Source organism: Mesocricetus auratus, unplaced genomic scaffold, assembly GCF_017639785.1.
Source record: "Mesocricetus auratus isolate SY011 unplaced genomic scaffold, BCM_Maur_2.0 Super-Scaffold_100013, whole genome shotgun sequence".
Classification (NCBI taxonomy): domain Eukaryota; kingdom Metazoa; phylum Chordata; class Mammalia; order Rodentia; family Cricetidae; genus Mesocricetus; species Mesocricetus auratus.
The window spans coordinates 75,226,947-75,245,486 of NW_024429196.1; the positions used below are offsets into that span (position 1 = coordinate 75,226,947).

The window sequence follows — 18,540 nt, forward strand, 5'->3', positions numbered from 1 at the left end:
GGGAATCTTATTCCTTCGTGAAAATACAGACAACTCTGGGTATGGCCTTATGAACAATTCTTCACAACTATGGACAGAGCCCACCTGGAAGGCCTAGTGAGGACATGCAGTGACAGATGGAGAGCCACTGGAAATAGACCTCCATGGTCCCTTTAAATGTTGGCACCAAGTCTGGGATCTACTGCAGACCCTGCCTGGTACTTCCCTGCAGGCTTGGTGTGCAGAGGGCAGGGTATTATTCTGTGCCTGTGTGGAGAGCAGAGGGCAGCTTGAGGGTGACCTTCAGGAAGGCCACGTGCTTCCTTTGCATGGAAGTCACCCACTAGATCAGCGAACCCACGACCATCAGCCTCCAGCTCGGTGATTACAAGAATATATCGCCACCCCCAGCAATTGTCTGGGCTCAAACTCATGCTTGCAAAGTGTTTTATAGACTGAGTCATTTCCCCAACTCTGCTGTCAGGGGCTCTAATAAGCAGAGGTCTTTCTAATGAATGTGCCTGAATTACTCAGGGAGCGCCAAGACAGAACAAGAATTTAGGTCATTCCAGGCCTCGGATGTCCCGTCACTGCCACATACACGACACACACAGTCACAGGGGAACAAGCTAGGGTGTGCTGTGACGGGTGGCGACACAGAAAGCTGGGTCACAAGGACGGCAGAGGCTCCTTTAAGGCTTCCCTACGGCCAGTACAGGAAGACACCTAACCATGGTAATTTCTGACCAGGACAGATGGCTCTCAGCTCAGGGAAGCGACAGTGAAGATGTTGGGCTTCATCAGCACCACAGATGCAGGAGGCCATGGTTCAGTGGACGAGCAGCTTCTGCTTGTGAGGTGACAGACTGTGGGAAGGAGATGAGGAAAAGGCTGACGTAAAGTCCCCAACGAGGCACAGAATGGTGACCAGAGCTTGTCTGGAGGCAACACAATTCTCCATGGTGGGAAGACTGGAAACCGGGGATGCTAATCCCTGCTTCCCCTCAGCCCTGGCTGTTCCCTCACGTAACCGAAGGGAACGCCACTGACGATCCCAGCTGTCTCCCATTCTAGGCTCACAGGCTCATGCCAGATCATCACGCCCCCAGTGCAGCCTCACAGCCTCAGGCTGAGGTTACAGGGGGGTTTTGCTTGACCTGAGTCGTGTTTCCCCGGCTGGGTAAGGTGACAACCCCTATCCCCACCCCTTGTGGGCTGCTGCAGGCCAGAGAACAGACTGGGAAATGACCAGAAATGAAAAAGCCCCCAGGACAGTCACGAGGCTGAGATTGGCTTCTTTATTTAGGAAACAGTCACACCCTGGGCCCTATCCTCCGGCCTTAGCTGAGGTTTGTCTTCTACAAAGCTATGGGGAAGCAAGAAGGCCCAGAATCCCAAACCCTGTCTGCTACCACAGGCCTCCAAACAAAACCACGCCCAGGACCCTAAGGAGCCAACCATGAGGACACGGAACCTCTTATGTTCGACAGTCACCGCAGGGCCTCAGCTGGGCCCCAAGCACAGACTCCCCTGCTCCCAGGAGTCTGCCTCAGGATGGGGCAAGAGCTTCCAGCTGCAGGGGGCACTGAGCCCCAGTCCTCTGTCTTAGCTGGGCCAGAAGCAAAATGTATGAAAATACTTTAATTATTTCTTTGAAACAGTTAAGAAATAAGGTTGGTTGGTTGGTTGATTTTACAATCCTAGTAGAAAAAAGTTCACACAAGAGCCCTGGCCCAAGGCCAGGCCCTTCCAGCCAGACTGGCCCCTCAGTAGAAGCGTTTGTTCCGCTCCTGGCGCTTTTGGAACACCACAGCGCCCACCACGGCACAGACAACGATGCCCAGGAGAGCACACAGCAGCAGCAGGAACACCTTCCACCCCGTCAGGGGGCCGCTCCGGAAGTTTCCAGTGGGGTCATCCACGTTGTCTGTGGGACAAGGAGGGGAGTTAGAGGACACAGCACCAAGGGGCCGCCCATAACTGACTCCATGAAACCCGACTGACAGGACCTCCCAGCAGCCACACAGCCTTAGGGAGTCACCACCCTACTCAGGCTGGGTCTTTCATCTGCACTGGCAGGGGAGCAGAGTTCAGATGAGACCTACTCAAGGATCCCCCACAGGGTCCCTGTGGCCTACCAATGCTCAGTCCCTCCACAGAGGCAGAGCTAAGCATGAGTCAAAGCTTTGGAGACAATGTCCAGTGAATGTCCCCGTCCTGCTTTCCCCCTGGGGACACAAGTCGGCAAAGCAGACATCATTTCTTGGAGCAGCGAACAGAACTGACCAAATAATGCTATGTGGTGGGATTAACTTAGGCCAGCCAGAATCTTTAAGATGGGCCAGAAGGATGGCTCAGGAATTGAGAGTACATACTGATGTTCCGCTCTTCCAAAGGACCTGAGTGTGATTCCTTCCCTGCACCCACGATGTAGCTCACAACAGCCTATACCCAGCTCCAGGGTATAGTCTCATGGGCGCCACACTCACATGCGGATAGACACATGCGGACACCCAGGCACAGAATTAAAGTGAAAACTGAACAATGTGAGATGTCAGACATGAGGCCCAGTGGCTATGCCTGTAGCACCTCTACCCAGGGTGGGGCAGGAGACACAAAAGGTTAGCATCGCCCTCAAGACCAGGTTCTGTATGGTTTGGAGGCTGTCCTGGAACTCACTCTGTAGACCAGGCTGGCCGAGAACTCAGAGATCCACCTGCCTTTGCCTCCCGAGTAAATTCCTATTTTTAAAGTGAGATGTCGTACCACATAGAACAGTGGATACTGGCTTTTCCTAAAAAGCCAGAAAAATAGAGGGACATGGGCAGGGACGAGCCCCTTCAGGCCGGTACTTCTCAATCTCTGGCTTTTAGGGGATAGAAGGGAAGGGGCCTCTTTACCAGAACTGTGAGGCAGAGCTATGCTCATGGGAGGACCCCAGGCTAGAGTTTAAGGATGAGTTGACCATCACCTCCCTTTCTGGCTCAGCAAACCCAAGCGTCAGCCCCACATGGCTCAGAAGTTACGAGTGACAAGGAGTGCTGGGTGTGCTACGTATGTATGGACAACAAACTGGTCCGAGTTCAGCCCAGGAAGAAGTGCACACTAGGCGCTCACACACGTGCCGACTAGGTATTAGAGCGTTAACAGCCCACACACAGCCCGTGGGCACTTCTGCTCATAAACTCACCAAAGCCAACTGACCAAGATCCTGTCTCCAGTCACAGCAGGACAGGACAGGACAGGACCTGGGCTCCAGGAGAGCAGGGCCACACACACATATACCTTTAGGGGACTTGAGGAAGTTGACCCCGGGTTCGATCTTGGTCCAGTCGATACTTTCCTCCTCAGGTGTGCGTTCTACCATGAGCTGGAACAGCTTGATGGAGATGATGTCATGGTTGTCTACAGGGCAGAGAGCGATCCTACCTCAAGATGCGGCCTACTCCCCAAAGAAAAGCACTTTTGTTCCCAGGCAGGCTAAAATGACTCCAGAGCAGGGCTGGGGTACAGCTAATGCTAAGCATGTGTTCAAGCCTGGGTTCAAGCCCCAGCTTGGGGAAGGTGGGGAGCTCGAGAGAAAAAAGCATGAGCTTAGACGTTCCCAGTGATCGGGTCCAAACGTAAAGGCCAGTTTCTTTGTAGAATGGAAGCAATGATGTCCTGACGGAGCCATCAGAATGGCCAGGACCGAGATGCCCATGAGGGAGAGAGAATGCTGGGCAGAGGATATGAACTAAAAACAGAAACCAGATAAGGGCCAGCGTGCTCGTTCTAGGGCTGTCTGAGAAGCCCGATACTCCCAAGAACAGGAAGTAGTCAGATGAATCTGTCAGAGACCCACGTGCAGGCCACAGATAAACAGATGGGCAGTCAGCAACTGAGCCTGAGAAGGGTGTGGTCCAAACACTAACACAGGCACAAGAGATGTTCTAGTTCAGAGGTGAGGCACTGGGGTCCAGCCGTGAGTTACATGTCCAACTCCACATGTAAACTCAGTGAACCGATTACTCTAAGGCAAGGCTCTGTGTGTGTGTGTGTGTGTGTGTGTGTGTGTGTGTGTGTGTGTGTGTGAGAGAGAGAGAGAGAGACAGAGAGAGAGAGAGAGAGAGTGCGCCTTAGGCATACCAACATTTACAGCTGATGGTAAAGTTAACGGCTGAGAACAGATCCTCGAGCACACTCACCAGACAGGTCACCGGTGCCCGCAGAGGCTCCAAAGTAGTAGCCGGTGGGCAGGCGCACTCCTGTGATATCGATGCAATTCTTCCACTCATTCTTGTCCTCCAAGTCAGTCATCACCTGTAGTCAGCGGGTCGGTCAAGCACACACCCAGGCTCACACCAGCTTTCTCCTGAAGCCGTCTGTGGAACCAACACAGGCCTCCCCATCATGCCTACTCACTGTGAGGCGGCCCCGGGAATAGCGGACAGCCAGGAAGGTATCATGGTCCCGGTTGCGGAAGTCAGCTGTGCAGCCGGCCAACTCACTCCATCGTCCATCTTTGCTATGATCGTATGACAGAGAGCCATTGTTCACCATCACCGAGATGTACGGGAACACGCGCTGGAACCAAGACACTGGTTACTCCATGCCCAGCCGGCCGGCGGGCACACAGCACTCCACCCCTGGAGGATGCTTTCAGGCCAGGACCAGAGCAAAGTCCCAGCTCCCATGGAAGCCAGCTGCGCCCTGCTGTCTGCTCCTACCTCCGTCGTCTCATCGTTGGGATACGTGTCCAGGAAGATGGCTAAGCCATGGAAATTGTCTTTGCTTCCAAACACAGGCCCTGAAACGAGGAGATCCTTTCAGAAGGGCTCAAAGGGTAACTCAAAGGCAGCGTGCGCAGAAGAGAGACCCAACCACTGGTGCCTTACCCGGGAGGGAGAAATTCAAGGGACAGGGCGGTGAGGAGGCCCTGGTCTCAGTACAGAGCGCTGAAGACTGAAGCCCAGCAGCACTCGCGGGGCTAAAGCTGGAGGACTGCTGTGAGCCTAAGGACAGCTTTGCCACAGGGGCTAAAGCTGGAGGACTGCTGTGAGCCTAAGGACAGCTTTGCCACAGGTCCCAGGGCCATCTGAACAACAAAAGTTGAGGCCCTAACAATCGGGGCAGCCACCAATCGGGGTACACCGGCGCCTGATCTGGAACACGAGGGTGGGGCAACAGGAAGAACCTTCTTAAACTAAAAGCAGGGTTTCTGTGAGGACCCGAGAGGCATTTCCCGCTTTGCGGCTGGGTCTTTGCAGCGTTGTGTTTCACAGTGGCCCCGGGACACTGGCCCAGCAGGTAAAGTCCTCACTGTGCGGGTAACATGAGCTCCACCCCAGAGAACACACCAAAGGGAGGGACAGACGGACTTCACAAAGCTGTCCTCTGATCTGCACAGGTGTTGTGATGTGCATGGGTGAGTGCGCGCACACACACACACACACACACACACACACTTTTAAAATCTATGGCAGAGGGGCTGGAGAGATGGCTCAGAGGTTAAGAGCACTGGTTGTTCTTCCAGAGGTCCTGAGTTCAATTCCCAGCAACCACATGGTGGCTCACAACCATTCGTAATGAGATCTGGCGCCCTCTTCTGGCCTGTAAGGATACATGCAGACAGAACACTGCATACATAATAAATAAATAAATCTTTAAAAAAAAATCCATGGCAGAATGGTCAGGTGTGGTGGTGTATGCCTGAGCCCTACTTGAGTGACAGGCAGAAGGAATACTTTCATGTGTAGGTGGCCTGATCTAATAATGACTTGAAATCTAAAACCCTAACTAAATAATAATAGGCAGGACAGTCAAAGGAATGTCAGAAGGGGTAGGGTAGTGCGGCACTACAGGACAGTGGCCTCCTCGAGGACTCTCCAGAGTAAGCATGAGCAAGCACAGCAGCAGCCTCCCCAGCACAAGACGCACGGTGGCCACAGGCCAGCTACTTGCCATGCCCATCCCCACGGCCCTGGGTAGCAGCTATGCCCGAGCCCTGCCCCACTCTTTGGGGCCCAGCAGGGTCCACCTGCGTGTGCACCTCCCCACCTGGCACAAGGCGGTCCCGGGTGTACCACAAAGCGATGCCGTCTCCATGGAGATTCTTCTTCCCAGTGCCATGGACCTTGAAGTGGACATGCATCTCCCAGTCCTTGAGGAAACATGGCTGGAGAAGGAGCAGAAACACCCTCAGAGTTAGTTACCAAGGCTTTGGAGCAAGCTGGAGAGCAGCCTGGCATACTCCGCCCACATGCTTACTCCCCACCCCCACCAAAATGAGGCATTCACTTCTGGGTACAGGGATCAGGCAACGGGTCTTTGAAAGTGCTACTGGCCCCTACATGAGGCAGGGAAGCCAAATGGTGTCTGAGGCTGAGGCTCAGCGTTGGCACTTTCCTCCGTGTAGAACCCAATCCTGTCCTCACCCAGAAGTGCCTGTCCTGGGATCTTAGAGGACTATCAGAACCATGAGTCACATAGTTTAAATTAAAAAACATTCTGAAGCAAAGTAACTTGTCCATAGCAGATGGAAAGTGGTCTTGATGTAACCAAGTACGACTGAGACTTCGGCTACTACTTATATCCCCATAGTCCCCAGCCATTTAATATAAATTATATATAACCTGCCACGTCACAAAGTGACTCATCTTTTCTAAACTGAAATAAGACCCCGTCTTAGCTTAGCGGCAGCAAACAAGAAACCGTCAACATCCGGTTCAGATGAAGAGAGGCTCTCAGTCAGTGGTGGGGCTCCAAGCTGTCCCCCCCTTTTTTTAAAGATTTATTTATTTATTACATATTCAGTGTTCTGTCTACACGCCAGAAGAGGGCACCAGATTGAATTGTAGATGGCTGTGAGCCACCATGTGGTTGCTGGGAATTGAACTCAGGACCTCTAGAAGAGCAGTCAGTGCTCTTAACCACTGAGCCATCTCTCCAGCCCCTGTCCCCCCTCTTTTTAATGATTCTTTTTTCTGTCCATTGTGTACATCTGTTCAAGAGTTTAGATCCCCTGAACTGGAGTTACAGAGAGCTATGAGCCGATGTGGGTGCTGGGAATTGAACCTGGGTACTCTAGAAGAGCAGTCAGTGCCCTTAACCGCCTCTCTCTCCAGGTTCCTCACCCCCCTTTTGGTTTTCAAGATAGTGTTTCCTGGCTGTCCCGGAACTCCCTCTGCAGACCGGGCTGGCCTTGAACTAGCTCCACCTGCCTCTGCCTCCCGAGCACCAGGGTTAAAGGTGTTACTTCACCTAGCCTCCCCCTTTTCTTTTTCTCCCTAGTGAGAAAAGGTCTTGTTATGTATCCATGGCTGGCCTCAATCTCAAAGCAATCCCCCTGCCACAGCCCTCTGAGTACTGGGATTACAGGCATGTGCTACCACAGCCCACACATCTGATGCAACCATTTAGCAATGCCAGTTTCAAGAGGACTCAGACTTGGATACCACAGATACTGGGAGAAGAAAAAACAAAAGACGAAATGGCAGCTAAGACCCAGCGTGCCAATAAGAAAGACAAGCAGCAAAGGAGGAGGAGCCCCAACAATAGGCAACTCTTTTGAGGGGTGACCCCTTCAGAATGACCCTATGCTGGTTAGTTTTATGTCAACTTGACACATGCTAGGGCGATTTGGGAAGAAGAAAATCTCAAATGAGAAACGTCCCCCAGCAGGCTGGCCTGTGGGCAAGCCTTGGTGTCTTTTCTTGATTGATGTGGGAGAGCCCAGCTCATGGTGCTACTCCTGGGCAGGTAAGAGCCCAGGGCAGGTAGTCCTTGGTGCTATAAAAAAAGTGTGAACAAGCCATGGGGAGCAAGCCAGTAAGCAGCTCCCCTCCATGGCCTCTGCATCAGCACCTGCCTCCAGGGTCCTGCCCTAGCCTCCCTCAGAGAAGGACTTACAAGCTATACAGTGAAATGAAGTCTTTCCTTTCCTAGTAGATGTCGGTCATGGTGTTTATCCCTGGTAACCGTGACTAAGACAGCAACCTCTCTCTACTTCTACCTCAGCCACAACTAAGGCCACTTCAGGTGGCCTGGCTGAAAGGAGACGGCTGTCAGAACCAGCAGAGCAACCTCTACCACTGTACAATCTCTTACACATAAGCTGCATAACCACCCTAGGGCCAGGATGGCTGACAGCAGTCATGGCAGCTTCTGAAAGGAACCACAAAAGGAGTGAAAAGGGGTTATGTGTCCAAGTTCCAAAAACATAACTACTACTCCGCTGTCAAGCCTCCCCTCCTTAGATATTTTATCCTGTACTAATAATCTCTTGATCTCAAGGTTGAGAGGTTGATTTTCAAATTTATCTCCCACTCCACTTCTACTCTTGCTCATGAATAAAAATCTCCCCAACTATTCAGTTAGCGGTGCTCCTGTTACTGTTTGCACAGTTCCCAGAATGGAAAAAGGACCTGGTTTGGGAACAAAAACAAAGGAACTTGATAGCACAATGAAGCACAATACTCTTGTAACCAGGAAAACAATTCAAAAATTAGAATAACCCTGTCCCAACACAGACAGGCAAGGTGGTTAGTGCACTGATTCATTAGCTCCATATTATCAGAAGGCACCGGGGACCCAGCTGGTCCTAGAGCATGGGACTAGCGAGGACCTGCATGACAGCACACAGCACGAGCTTCCCCAGGCATGGAATTTCCCTGGTCTGGGCACAGTCATGAAATTTGGAAGAGGTAGCTAAGCGATGACTGCTAGTTCTTAAAGATAGGAGGAAGGCCGGGAGGTGGCGGCACACCCCTTTAATCCCAGTGTGCAGGAGGCAGAGGCAAGTGGATCTCTGTGAGTTCGAGGCCAGCCTGGTCTTCAGAGAGAGAGTTCAGGACAGCCAGGGATACACAGAGAAACCCTGTCTTGAAAAACCTAAATAGGGCTGGAGAGATGGCTCAGCTGTTAAGAGCACTGACTGCTCTTCTAGAGGTCCTGAGTTCAATGCCCAGCAACCACATGGTGACTCACAGCCATCTGTATGTAGTGAGATCTGGTGCCCTCTGCTGGCCTGTAGCCAGAAGGTTGTATACATAATAAATAAATATACAAATACAGAGGGCAAGGACCCCAAAACCAGGGCCTGCTGATGGAGATGGAGGTCTTGTCTAAAAGAAAGAGCACCAGAAGGGCCCTCCCAGGGACTGAACCCTCTTTATCCCTGGATTAGAGCTAAGCAGCTTTGCCAGCCCTCAACCTTCTTCTACAAACAATGCACAAATGCTTTTGTTAGTAGAGATCACAAGCATCTAGGCATCAAAGAGACAAAGGGAAACCCAAGGAAGCAAAGGAATCCAGACTGTGCTCCCAGTAACTGTGTCCAAGGGGCTAAGAGACAATTATGGGAACGTAGCAGGTTAGCACTATTCTTGAACTCACACTAAGAAACAAAGATTCAGAACAACACATGAACAAACTTAACAACAGGATAACCAACGTACACAAGGTTACTCAGAAATACCACGAATGGGGGAGGGTGCTCAGAACTGAGAGTAAGATCCCAGAGGAAAAGGCACTAATAACTCAATTTCCAAAATGAGGCACAAGGGCTGGAGACATGGCTCAGCCATTAAAGACTCACAAACAAAATGAGTCAGGGGCTGGAGCAAAGCAGCAGAGATTTGTGACTGCCACAAACTTGGACAGTCCCACAGCCGAAGGAGACCCGTCTTCTGGATCTGAGTGTGCACTCCTAGTGCAAGGGTGGCTTGATGAGAGCTGTGGGTGTAGCCTCGTGGCGGAGTGCTTGCCGAGAATCATCCCAAAACTACAAACCCACACAAAAAGTTGAGGTCGCCAAGGTCACCTGGTAGTGGGTACTGGGCATTCCCAGTTTTGCTGTGATCTCTCCCTTTCATCCCAATGTGATGTCATCTGTGCTGTTTCTGTCTGTCCTGAAGGTGAGCATTATTCTCACTTATCGCATGTAGGCACGTACAGGTGCACGTGGAGGTCAGAGGCTTAGATCACCCAGGCAGCTGTGTTGGACCTAGCATCACCAGGACTCTAGCTCAGGCCTTCTGGAAGAGCGAAGCACATTCTAAGCCATCTCCCCAGTCCACTTTTGCTGGCTCTGAAACAACACAAAGTCTCACAAAGCCCAAGCTGCCCTTGAACCCCTCATCTCCCTATCTCTGACTCCCAAGTCCTGTGACTGCTGCCTGCCAGCTTCACAGCGCCTTCTGCCTTGAGATGACGTGGAAGCCCTCACCAGAGCCAGCACCGCGCTAGCTGGGCTTTGACTCCAAACCCTAACTCTTTCTGAAAGTTATTCCTTCTTGGATACTTCTTTACAGTAGCAGAAAAGAGAACAGATTAACCACCTACAGGGTTAACCAGAGGTTTAGAAGTCAGTAACAGACCACCTTCAATGAGCTAACAATTAACAAAAGACAATACACATTCAAGAAATGAAACAGGAAGGCAGCCAGCAGGAGAGCCTACATTCAGCAAATGTACCCAGAAAGAAAAAAGGTAAAATTAAGACAATTTCAGACAAAGGAAACAAAAGAATCACAGGAATTAAGTACCAGCAGCCTCTCACACTGTCTTTTATTCTGTGCAGAGAAGGAAATGAACTGGTCAGGTTCAGAAAGAAGGAACAGCAAACACAGTCAGTTTGGAGACAAAGCCTACAGCTGCTACACCAGACTGCTCAGTGTCACATGGCTTACAACACAAGGGACTGAAATAAGGCTGATAACAGGACGAACGGAGTGTCCTAAGGTCCTGGCACTGTCCAGGAAGAAAGTAAAAGTATAAAAGCACACATTACCCTTAAGACTCCGATAAAAGCTGGGCGGTGGTGGCGCACACCTTTAATGCCAGCACTCAGGAGGCAGAGGCAGGCGGATATCTGTGAGTTTAAGACCAGCCTGGTCACAAGAGTTAGTTCCAGGACAGCCTCCAAAGCCAGAGGAACCCTGTCTCAAAAAACAAACAAAGACTCTGATAAAATGCATGTGTGTGTATGTGTGTGGGAAGGGTTGTTTTGGAGTGTGGCAGAAGAATGCCAGGTTTTGTGCCCCTCCAGTCCTGTCATTTTAAAACAGGGTCTCGATATACTGCTCAGGAGAGCCTTCATCTACCTGTTTCTGCCTCCTAGGTGCTTAGACATCCTCCCGCCATCCAGGACAACCATAAAAAAACTGAAAAACAAGAAGCTGGAGAGGGCAAGGTGCTGAAGAGCAGTGGCTGCTCTTGCAGAGGACCTCAGTTCGGGTCCCGGCTCCAGTTCAGGCATTCACAACTGCCTCTAACTCTAGTTCCAGGGGATCTGACGGGATGGACCTTCGGGCCTCCACAGGCATCCGCACCCGTTCACACACACAGGAGTATGAACATAAGTAACAACATGAAGAATAAAAACCCTGAGAAACAAGCATACAGCTTCCAGGCCAATAAAAGAGGCAAAGTGAGTAAGAAATGCTCAAGTTGTCAAGACCAGAGAGAAGAGAACAGGGAGGACAGACAGGAGGAAAACAGCAGAGAAGGCTAACCCTAACACACCATCATTTAGCGTGTGGAAATGGAAGGACTGAGACAAAACCCAGTGTAAGCTCTGCACAGCTTCATTTGTTCACCATTTATTGTTGCAGTGCTTGTAGTCCCAGCTACTTGAAAGGCTGAGAGAAGAAATCACCAGAGACCAGCGTACAAGGCCAGCCAGAGAAAAATCAGCAAGATTCCATCTCACAAAAGAACAAAATAAAAAGCTAGGTGTGGTGGGTTACCATGCTATACTACAATTCCATCTCGTCTATTAAGTAAACACTTTCTCAGAATTTGTTCACATGAATTTCTATTTTATGAGAGCTGTTTTAGAACCCTATGAAGTTGAGGTAAGACGTGGCTTGGTGCCCCAGGACAATAAGACTCTGCTCAAGAAACAGATGTGCTGGCTCTTGAGCAACAGCTGAGGGTGTCCTCTGGCCACCACAGGCACAGGCGCACAATTGCATCAACACACACCCACTGGTCTCTGGTGCATGCTGGTACAATCAGTAATATGAGCACCTGGGCCACCAAGAGGGAGATCAGCAACTCAAGATCACCCTTGACCACGGAGCAAATTTCAGCTAAATGAAACCATTTCAAAAACAAACAAATCCCCAATGTTCAATTTGAGTTTATTCATATTTATTTGTTTGCTTGGGTTGGTTTGTTTTATTCAAGACAGGGTCTCAACTGTAGCCCAAGCTGGTCTCACACTCATTCATATATGTTCTTGTCCCAGCATCCTGAGCTCTGTTATTACAGACTCTTGCCATCTAAACAGTCTTGTTATAAAAACATCACTATCTGGCATTCTGGAAACTACGTCCTTTACAAGTCTTTCTGCAGTGCTGGGGGTTGAACCCAGGGCTTAGACAAGCACCTAACAATCCCACTGTCCCTTCAAGATATTTAAATCCAAGACAATTTCTTGGGGGGAGGGCTATTTCTGTGTTTTTAAGATAGGGTCTCAGCCGGGCGGTGGTGGCACACACCTTTAATCCCAGCACTCGGAAGGCAGAGGCAGGTGAATCTCTGTGAGTTCGAGGCTGGACCAACAGCCTCCAAAACAATACAGAGAAACCCTGTCTTGTAAAACCAAAAGAGAGGGTCTCACCATGTAATTGTGGCTAGCTGGAACTTCCCAATTAGACTAGGCTGGTCTGAAACTCGAGACATCCATCTGCCTGTCTCTGCCTCCCAGGTGCTGGGATTAAAGGTGCACACCACCACAGCCGTCAACATTTTTTTAAAAATCTATGTACATGTGCAAGTGCAGATGCCTAACAACGCCAGAAGAGGGTGTTGAATCCCATGAGCTAGAGATTGAGGCAGTTCTGAGCCACTCAATGTGGGAATACACTCAGACACAGACGCAGACTCTGTCCTCCACCAGAGCAGCAAGTACTCTTAACTGTCAAGCCATCTTTCCAGTCCCTCCACCTCATTTTTAAAGGAAGTCTCTCTCTAAACCTGGAGCTCACAGATGTGGTTAAACTGGCAGGACAGCAAGTTCCAGAATCCTCTTGTCTCTACCTGCACAGAGCTAAATCACAGCCAGCCTGGCACTAGGCTTTTGACATGAGTGCCAGTGACCTGAACTTGGGTCCTCAGGCTTGTATCACAAACACCACACCCACTCGGCTCCCTCCCCAGACTCAGTATCAACTCTTAAAAAGAGGAAGGGGACACAGAGTGCCAGACCGGCACGTTAATAACAACAAGCAGGCGTAAGGCAGCCTCGGCTGCCACCTTCACACAGCGCCCCTCTGGTACGCGGAGCATCCTCTTCAGCTCCATGGCCTGAGCTCCAGACATCAGACACTTTGACGCATGACAAAAGGCAGGGAGTACTAGGCCAGTGTTTGCTCATCCAGTGCTGCTCCCAGATCACATACGAGTGACGGAGGCTTACAACAAAACAAACTGCAGTTCTGTGAGGAAACAGTACATAGGAACTCCAAGCAATGACTTTCCAGAAGTACAAATGCACTCTAAACATTTAAAAACTGCCCTCGGCCCCACAGCAAAAGCCGTGGGCTGCAATTCAACCAAAGCAAGTACAGAATGCTCTTGGTCCTCTGACATCACCAACTACGGTAACCATCAACCACTTAGAAACCTACTTAGAGCACTACCTGGATGTGTCTGTTCCTTGTGTATAAGCCCAACTCCTAACAGCTCTATCAATATTTTTACCTTGCTTCTTACAAAGCAAAATTTAATGCTATATTGCACTCATTTCTATGAAAAATAGAAGGCTACATTACAACCTAAAAAAGTAGTATCCCAGCTACATAGTTTAGTGGTGACACGCTTGCCTTGCCTGGCACGCTTAAGGACCAGGGCCCAATCTACAGCACCACAAAAAATAAAGAACAAAAGAAATAACCCAAAAGCCTAAGACAGCATGACGTGACGGCCGTGACTGGAGGAGATGAGACCATTAACCAGGCACTCAAAGTGTGTGTGTAGCATTTGAACCCGGACTTAAGAGATGAACAGTGACCAAGGAGCAGTCACGGACAACCAGGAGGCACTGTCCCGGACAGAGCGAACAAGCGCCAAGGTCCTGAGGGGAGGAGTCAGCCAGACAGGCTGGGACAAAGTCACACAACGACTGGGCTGCCAGTCACCAAGGGACAGACCATGCAGACACAGTGCAGCTTTCCATTCATCAAAGACCTCAGGCCCTGAAGAGCGCCAGAGCTGTGTGAAGACAGTAGCCACACATGCCTCCAGCAGAAACGTGGAGGCAGGAGGAGGAGGAAGTGAGGGGGACAGGGACAGCGTCCGCCAGAAGGGCTGAGAGAGCACGATGATGGCCAAAACTAGGCCAGTGGCCAACAGTGTGGAGGAGGGGAGGGTGAGACCGGGCAGGCTAGGGAGAAGCAGGTTTCCTTTCAAGCCATGGCTTATCCCCAAGTCATTCCCTTCCTCCCCTCTCCCAACTTTTCCTTCCTCGGCGCTACTCTGCACAGCATGGGAGACCACGTGACAAGTCAACGGCATCTCAGGTTCCTGACCTCCAAGGCAACGGCCACCGTCAGCCAGTGGAGATATAACTGGCAAGACTCTGAACCCAGCTCTGAGGGGGAACTGGGTCTGGTAAGTATGTCCGAGGGGTCCTCTCACGGCCAACCAGAGGGCATCAAGTGTATCGAATGAACTGCCGAGGGTGGGGGTCAGAAAGATCAGCTGAGACACATACGATTTGTGCTGTCCTGCTCTGCAGAGAGCCATCAAGCCCGTCTGTTCCAAACACCCGATTTGCGAATTACATCTGACAAGGTACGCAAGGTCAGCACCCAACACACAGCAGAGCACTCAGCAAGGATACAGTTTCGTCTTCCCCTCGATTCAGTGAGCTCCATTTAGTCTGACAACTCCGCTCACTTCTTGCCGTGAGACTTTAGGAACTCAACTTCAAAGCTTGAGAACCTTAGCTTCTTGCTCAAGTCATTAAAATGCGGACCTCATTACTTACCTTGCCCGGCTTCTGAAGCCAACTAAGTGTCACGCACAGCTTCCGACACACAGTAACTACACAACGTGGATTCTCTCTTTCTAATTTGTGTGACCAGGACAGAGAATCGGCAGGACAAAATCGGCATGTGTACACACTAAGCGTGGCTGCTGGGGAGGCACAGACTCCTGGGTCGGCGAGCGGTGTGTATGTCTAGCCTTCTGGGCAACACTCACCTGGTGGTTCCAAATCGAGCCTTCCTTGCTGCGGGAGGCACAGACTCCTGGGTCGGCGAGCGGTGTGTATGTCTAGCCTTCTGGGCAACACTCACCTGGTGGTTCCAAATCGAGCCTTCCTTGCTGCGCTCGTCGGGGGTCAGGCGCACGTACTGGCTCGTCAGCATGGTGCTGCCCTGGAAGTCCCAGAGAGGCATGGAACTGGAACCGACCCCTGTGGGCAGAGACAGACACAGACAGGTGCCCGGAAGGCCACGCCACAAGTCCCCAGAACTGCTCTGCTCAGCAAACAGGGCATGCCCGCCTCCAGCCAAGCCCGGCTTCCCTCGCCCCTGCTGCGGGCCTCACCTTGGTAGGGCTTGATGAGCGAGTGCTCCCGCTTAAGGTGTTCACTGTTGCCGTCGGTTATATCCGCAGCCACCGGCCCCAGCAACAGAAGAAAATGGAGAAGTGTAGTGGGGCCTGGGCCGGGGCCAGGAAGCCCAGGCCTCCCTGGGCACCGCTGGCCCCAGCCCCAGCGCCAAAGCCAGGCCTCGGCCGCCATTCTCCTTTTCTCTCGGCCACTTCCGCCCTAAGACTTCCGCCTTCCGGGTGTCTTTGCTAATGGTCTCCGGCCGGAAGCCCTCCAAACTAGTATCACCGGAGTTTGATAAAGGAAAGCCTCGCAGTCAGCGGGATGGCAGCCTCATTGGCTAGGTAACCTCCTATCCCAGTAGAGCGCGGTCCCATAACTTTAGCCTGTCGGCGGGCCACTAAAAAAGGGTTCTTACGAGCGACAAAGGATCCAACCAATCATGGAGCAGCACGTTGGGCTTGCGGACCAACGAGAAGCAGAGCGCTTATTTGAGCTGGAGGAGAGCGAACGGCGGCTTCGAAGTGAAGCATGCTTGAACTTGTAGTTTTCGTGGGCTGCTTGCGCAAGCAGGGCACACTGACACCGCTCGCCGATCCCGTCTTTGAAATGACCTCTGCCTGTGCAGAGCGAAAAGCAGCACCGGAGTGAAGTAGAAAGCCTGGAGTCCAATCCCAGCGCCACTGTGCGCCCGGTGATTGGGGCAAACCGTTAAGCCACCTCTAGCTAACACGGCTCCTCTGGAGACTGAAAAGGAGCCCAGTTATGTGAGGGCTTCCTCTACCTCAGGCAGTTACTCAGACACAGTCAGATTGGAGCAGGAGGAGAAGATCAGATCCTGGCCCGGGTCCTTAGTGAAGGCCGGAAGTGCTAGCTCCCAAAAGTGTCACTTCCTGTTGCCTGTGAAAGTCCAGGACAGCTGGCTCTGGACAGTTGGACGATGGTGGTCTGTAGGCAAATACAGTTCTATTTTACCTGTTCATCTATTTAGTAAAAGCGTCTACTGCCGGCATTTTTTTTTGTTAAGGTACTTAAATTGACTTTAGAAATCCTGATTTCAGGGGCTGCAGAGATGGCGCAGGGGTTGGGAGCGCTTGCTGCATTTTCAGAGGGTCAGAGTTCAGTTTCCAGCACTCTGGGTATTTCTAAACCAACCATATATAACTCCATTTCCGGCCTCCATGGACAGCCATACTTACATGCATACACACAGAAGCACACACATGAATTGATTCTTTTTAATCTTAAAAAAGAAATCCCGATTTCCACTTTTTCATGAAAAACTGCAAATCAAGGCCCATATTCTCACAAGAAGACTAGTGATTAGAGCTGACCGAAACTGCTCCTTTACAAGCACCTTTGTCTTCCAGCCTGGGCTTGCCCACAAATGGTCTGAATTAATGTCAGTTAATTGCTCTTGTTATAGATACAGTCTGCCATGTTGGTTGGTTGTACTCTTATTTCAATTTTGTTTTTTGTTTGTTTTTGAGCCGGGGTCACTATAGTTAGCACTGCTCACTACTGCTGAGACTGTAACCCTGTGTCATCATTCTCTGTCAGAGTGCTTACAAATGCAACTTGTTTCTTGGTGTGTGCAGGGGATTGGTCCCAGGGTACGCTTCCCAAAACAAACCCACAGATACTCACATTCATGTATAAAATGGCTACAGTATTTATAACCTATGTACATCTTCCAATATACTTTTGTTGTTTGTGGAAGGTTTCCATACCCTGATATTAAGCCTCTCTGCTGATGCAGTAATTCAAATCAAGCCAAATTAAGAATAAGAGTACAAGCCGGGCGTTGGTGGCGCTCGCCTTTAATCCCAGCACTCAGGAGGCAGAGGCAGGCGGATCTCTGTAAGTTCGAGACCAGCCTGGACTACCAAGGGAGTTCCAGGACAGCCTCCAAAGCCACAGAGAAACCCTGTCTCAAAACAAACAAACAAACAAAAAACAAACAAACAAACAAAAAAAGAATTAAGAGTACAGGTTTTCTGCCTCCAGAGATGAGACAGGGAGAAGAGACTGAAAAACCACATGGTCTGTCTCTAGGAGGCAGTTTAGATACCTGGTCTTGAGCAGCTTAGGGGAGGAGCGGCCTCCTGGTGGACTTTTTTGAAAAGGGGGCAAGGTTTGGAGAAAAAGTGTGGGGTGGAGATTCCACACAAACTGCTTGCTTAGTTGTTTGGTTGTTTTTTTGTTTTGAGAAAGGATTTCTTGGTTTAACAGTCTTGGCTGTCCTGGAACTCACTTTGTAAACCAGGCTGCCCTCAAACTCACGAGATCCACCTGCTACCTCCTGAGTGCTGGGATTAAAGGCATGTGTATTGTTTTTTGGTTTTTGGATTTTTTTGGTTTCGTTTTTGTTTGTTTGTTTGTTGTTGTTGTTTGAGACAAGGTCTCATTAAGTAGCCCTGGCTAGCCTGGAAATTCACTATGTAGAACAGGCTGGCCTTGAACCCACAAAGACCCACATGTCTCTCTTCTGAGTACTAGAATTAAAGGCTTTTGCCACTATGCATGGCCTCCAATCATCTCTAGATTACATATAATACTTAATACAGTGTTGATGGTGTGTAATAGTGTTGTTGATAGAGCATGACAAGAAAAGTTTGTATATGTTCAGTAAGAAGTGTGCTAGCTAGTTTTTATGTCAACTTGACACAAGCTAGAGTCTTTTGAAAAGAGGGAGCCTCAGTTGAGAAAACACCTCCGTAAAATCCAGCTGTGAGGCACTTTCTTCATTAGTGATTGATGTGGGCGCCCAGCCCATGGTGAGTGGTGCCATCTCTGGGCTGGTGGCTCTGGGCTCTATCAGAAAACAAGCTGAGAAAAACCTTGTAGAGTAAGCCAGTAAGCAGCACCCCTTCATGGCCTCTGCATCAGGTATAGGTCCTGCTGATATGCATGCTATATTCATAAATATGTGTGTGTGCTCATAAATACAGCGAAAGCAAACATACATGTACAACAAAAGCCCTCTGCTCTCATCTCCTAATGAGCCCCTCTTCTAG

The 18,540-nt window shown here is 50.4% G+C and overlaps 1 protein-coding gene across 1 annotated transcript; it reads right to left on the reverse strand.

The window, feature by feature from the left end:
- Positions 1 to 1,263: 1,263 nt before the first annotated feature.
- Positions 1,264 to 15,906, reverse strand: Lman2 (lectin, mannose binding 2). The gene is made up of 8 exons (XM_005078355.4): positions 15,520 to 15,906; positions 15,267 to 15,385; positions 6,019 to 6,136; positions 4,689 to 4,768; positions 4,384 to 4,545; positions 4,167 to 4,281; positions 3,265 to 3,384; positions 1,264 to 1,906 (listed from the first exon to the last, which is right to left on the reverse strand). Exons 1-8 carry the CDS (start codon positions 15,713 to 15,715, stop codon positions 1,746 to 1,748), a joined length of 1,071 nt encoding a protein of 356 aa, XP_005078412.1. The 5' UTR covers positions 15,716 to 15,906; the 3' UTR covers positions 1,264 to 1,745.
- Positions 15,907 to 18,540: the final 2,634 nt, after the last annotated feature.

Bases quoted from the DNA above. Each gene is read 5' to 3' on its own strand.
- Lman2 (XM_005078355.4), bottom strand. From the start codon at position 15,715: ATGGCGGCCGAGGCCTGGCTTTGGCGCTGGGGCTGGGGCCAGCGGTGC. The intron at 15,386-15,519 runs GTGAGGCCCGCA...CTCTGCCCACAG, and splicing joins GCTCATCAAGCCCTACCAAG to GGGTCGGTTCCAGTTCCATG. The intron at 4,282-4,383 runs GTGAGTAGGCAT...CGCTGACTACAG, and splicing joins ATTCCCGGGGCCGCCTCACA to GTGATGACTGACTTGGAGGA.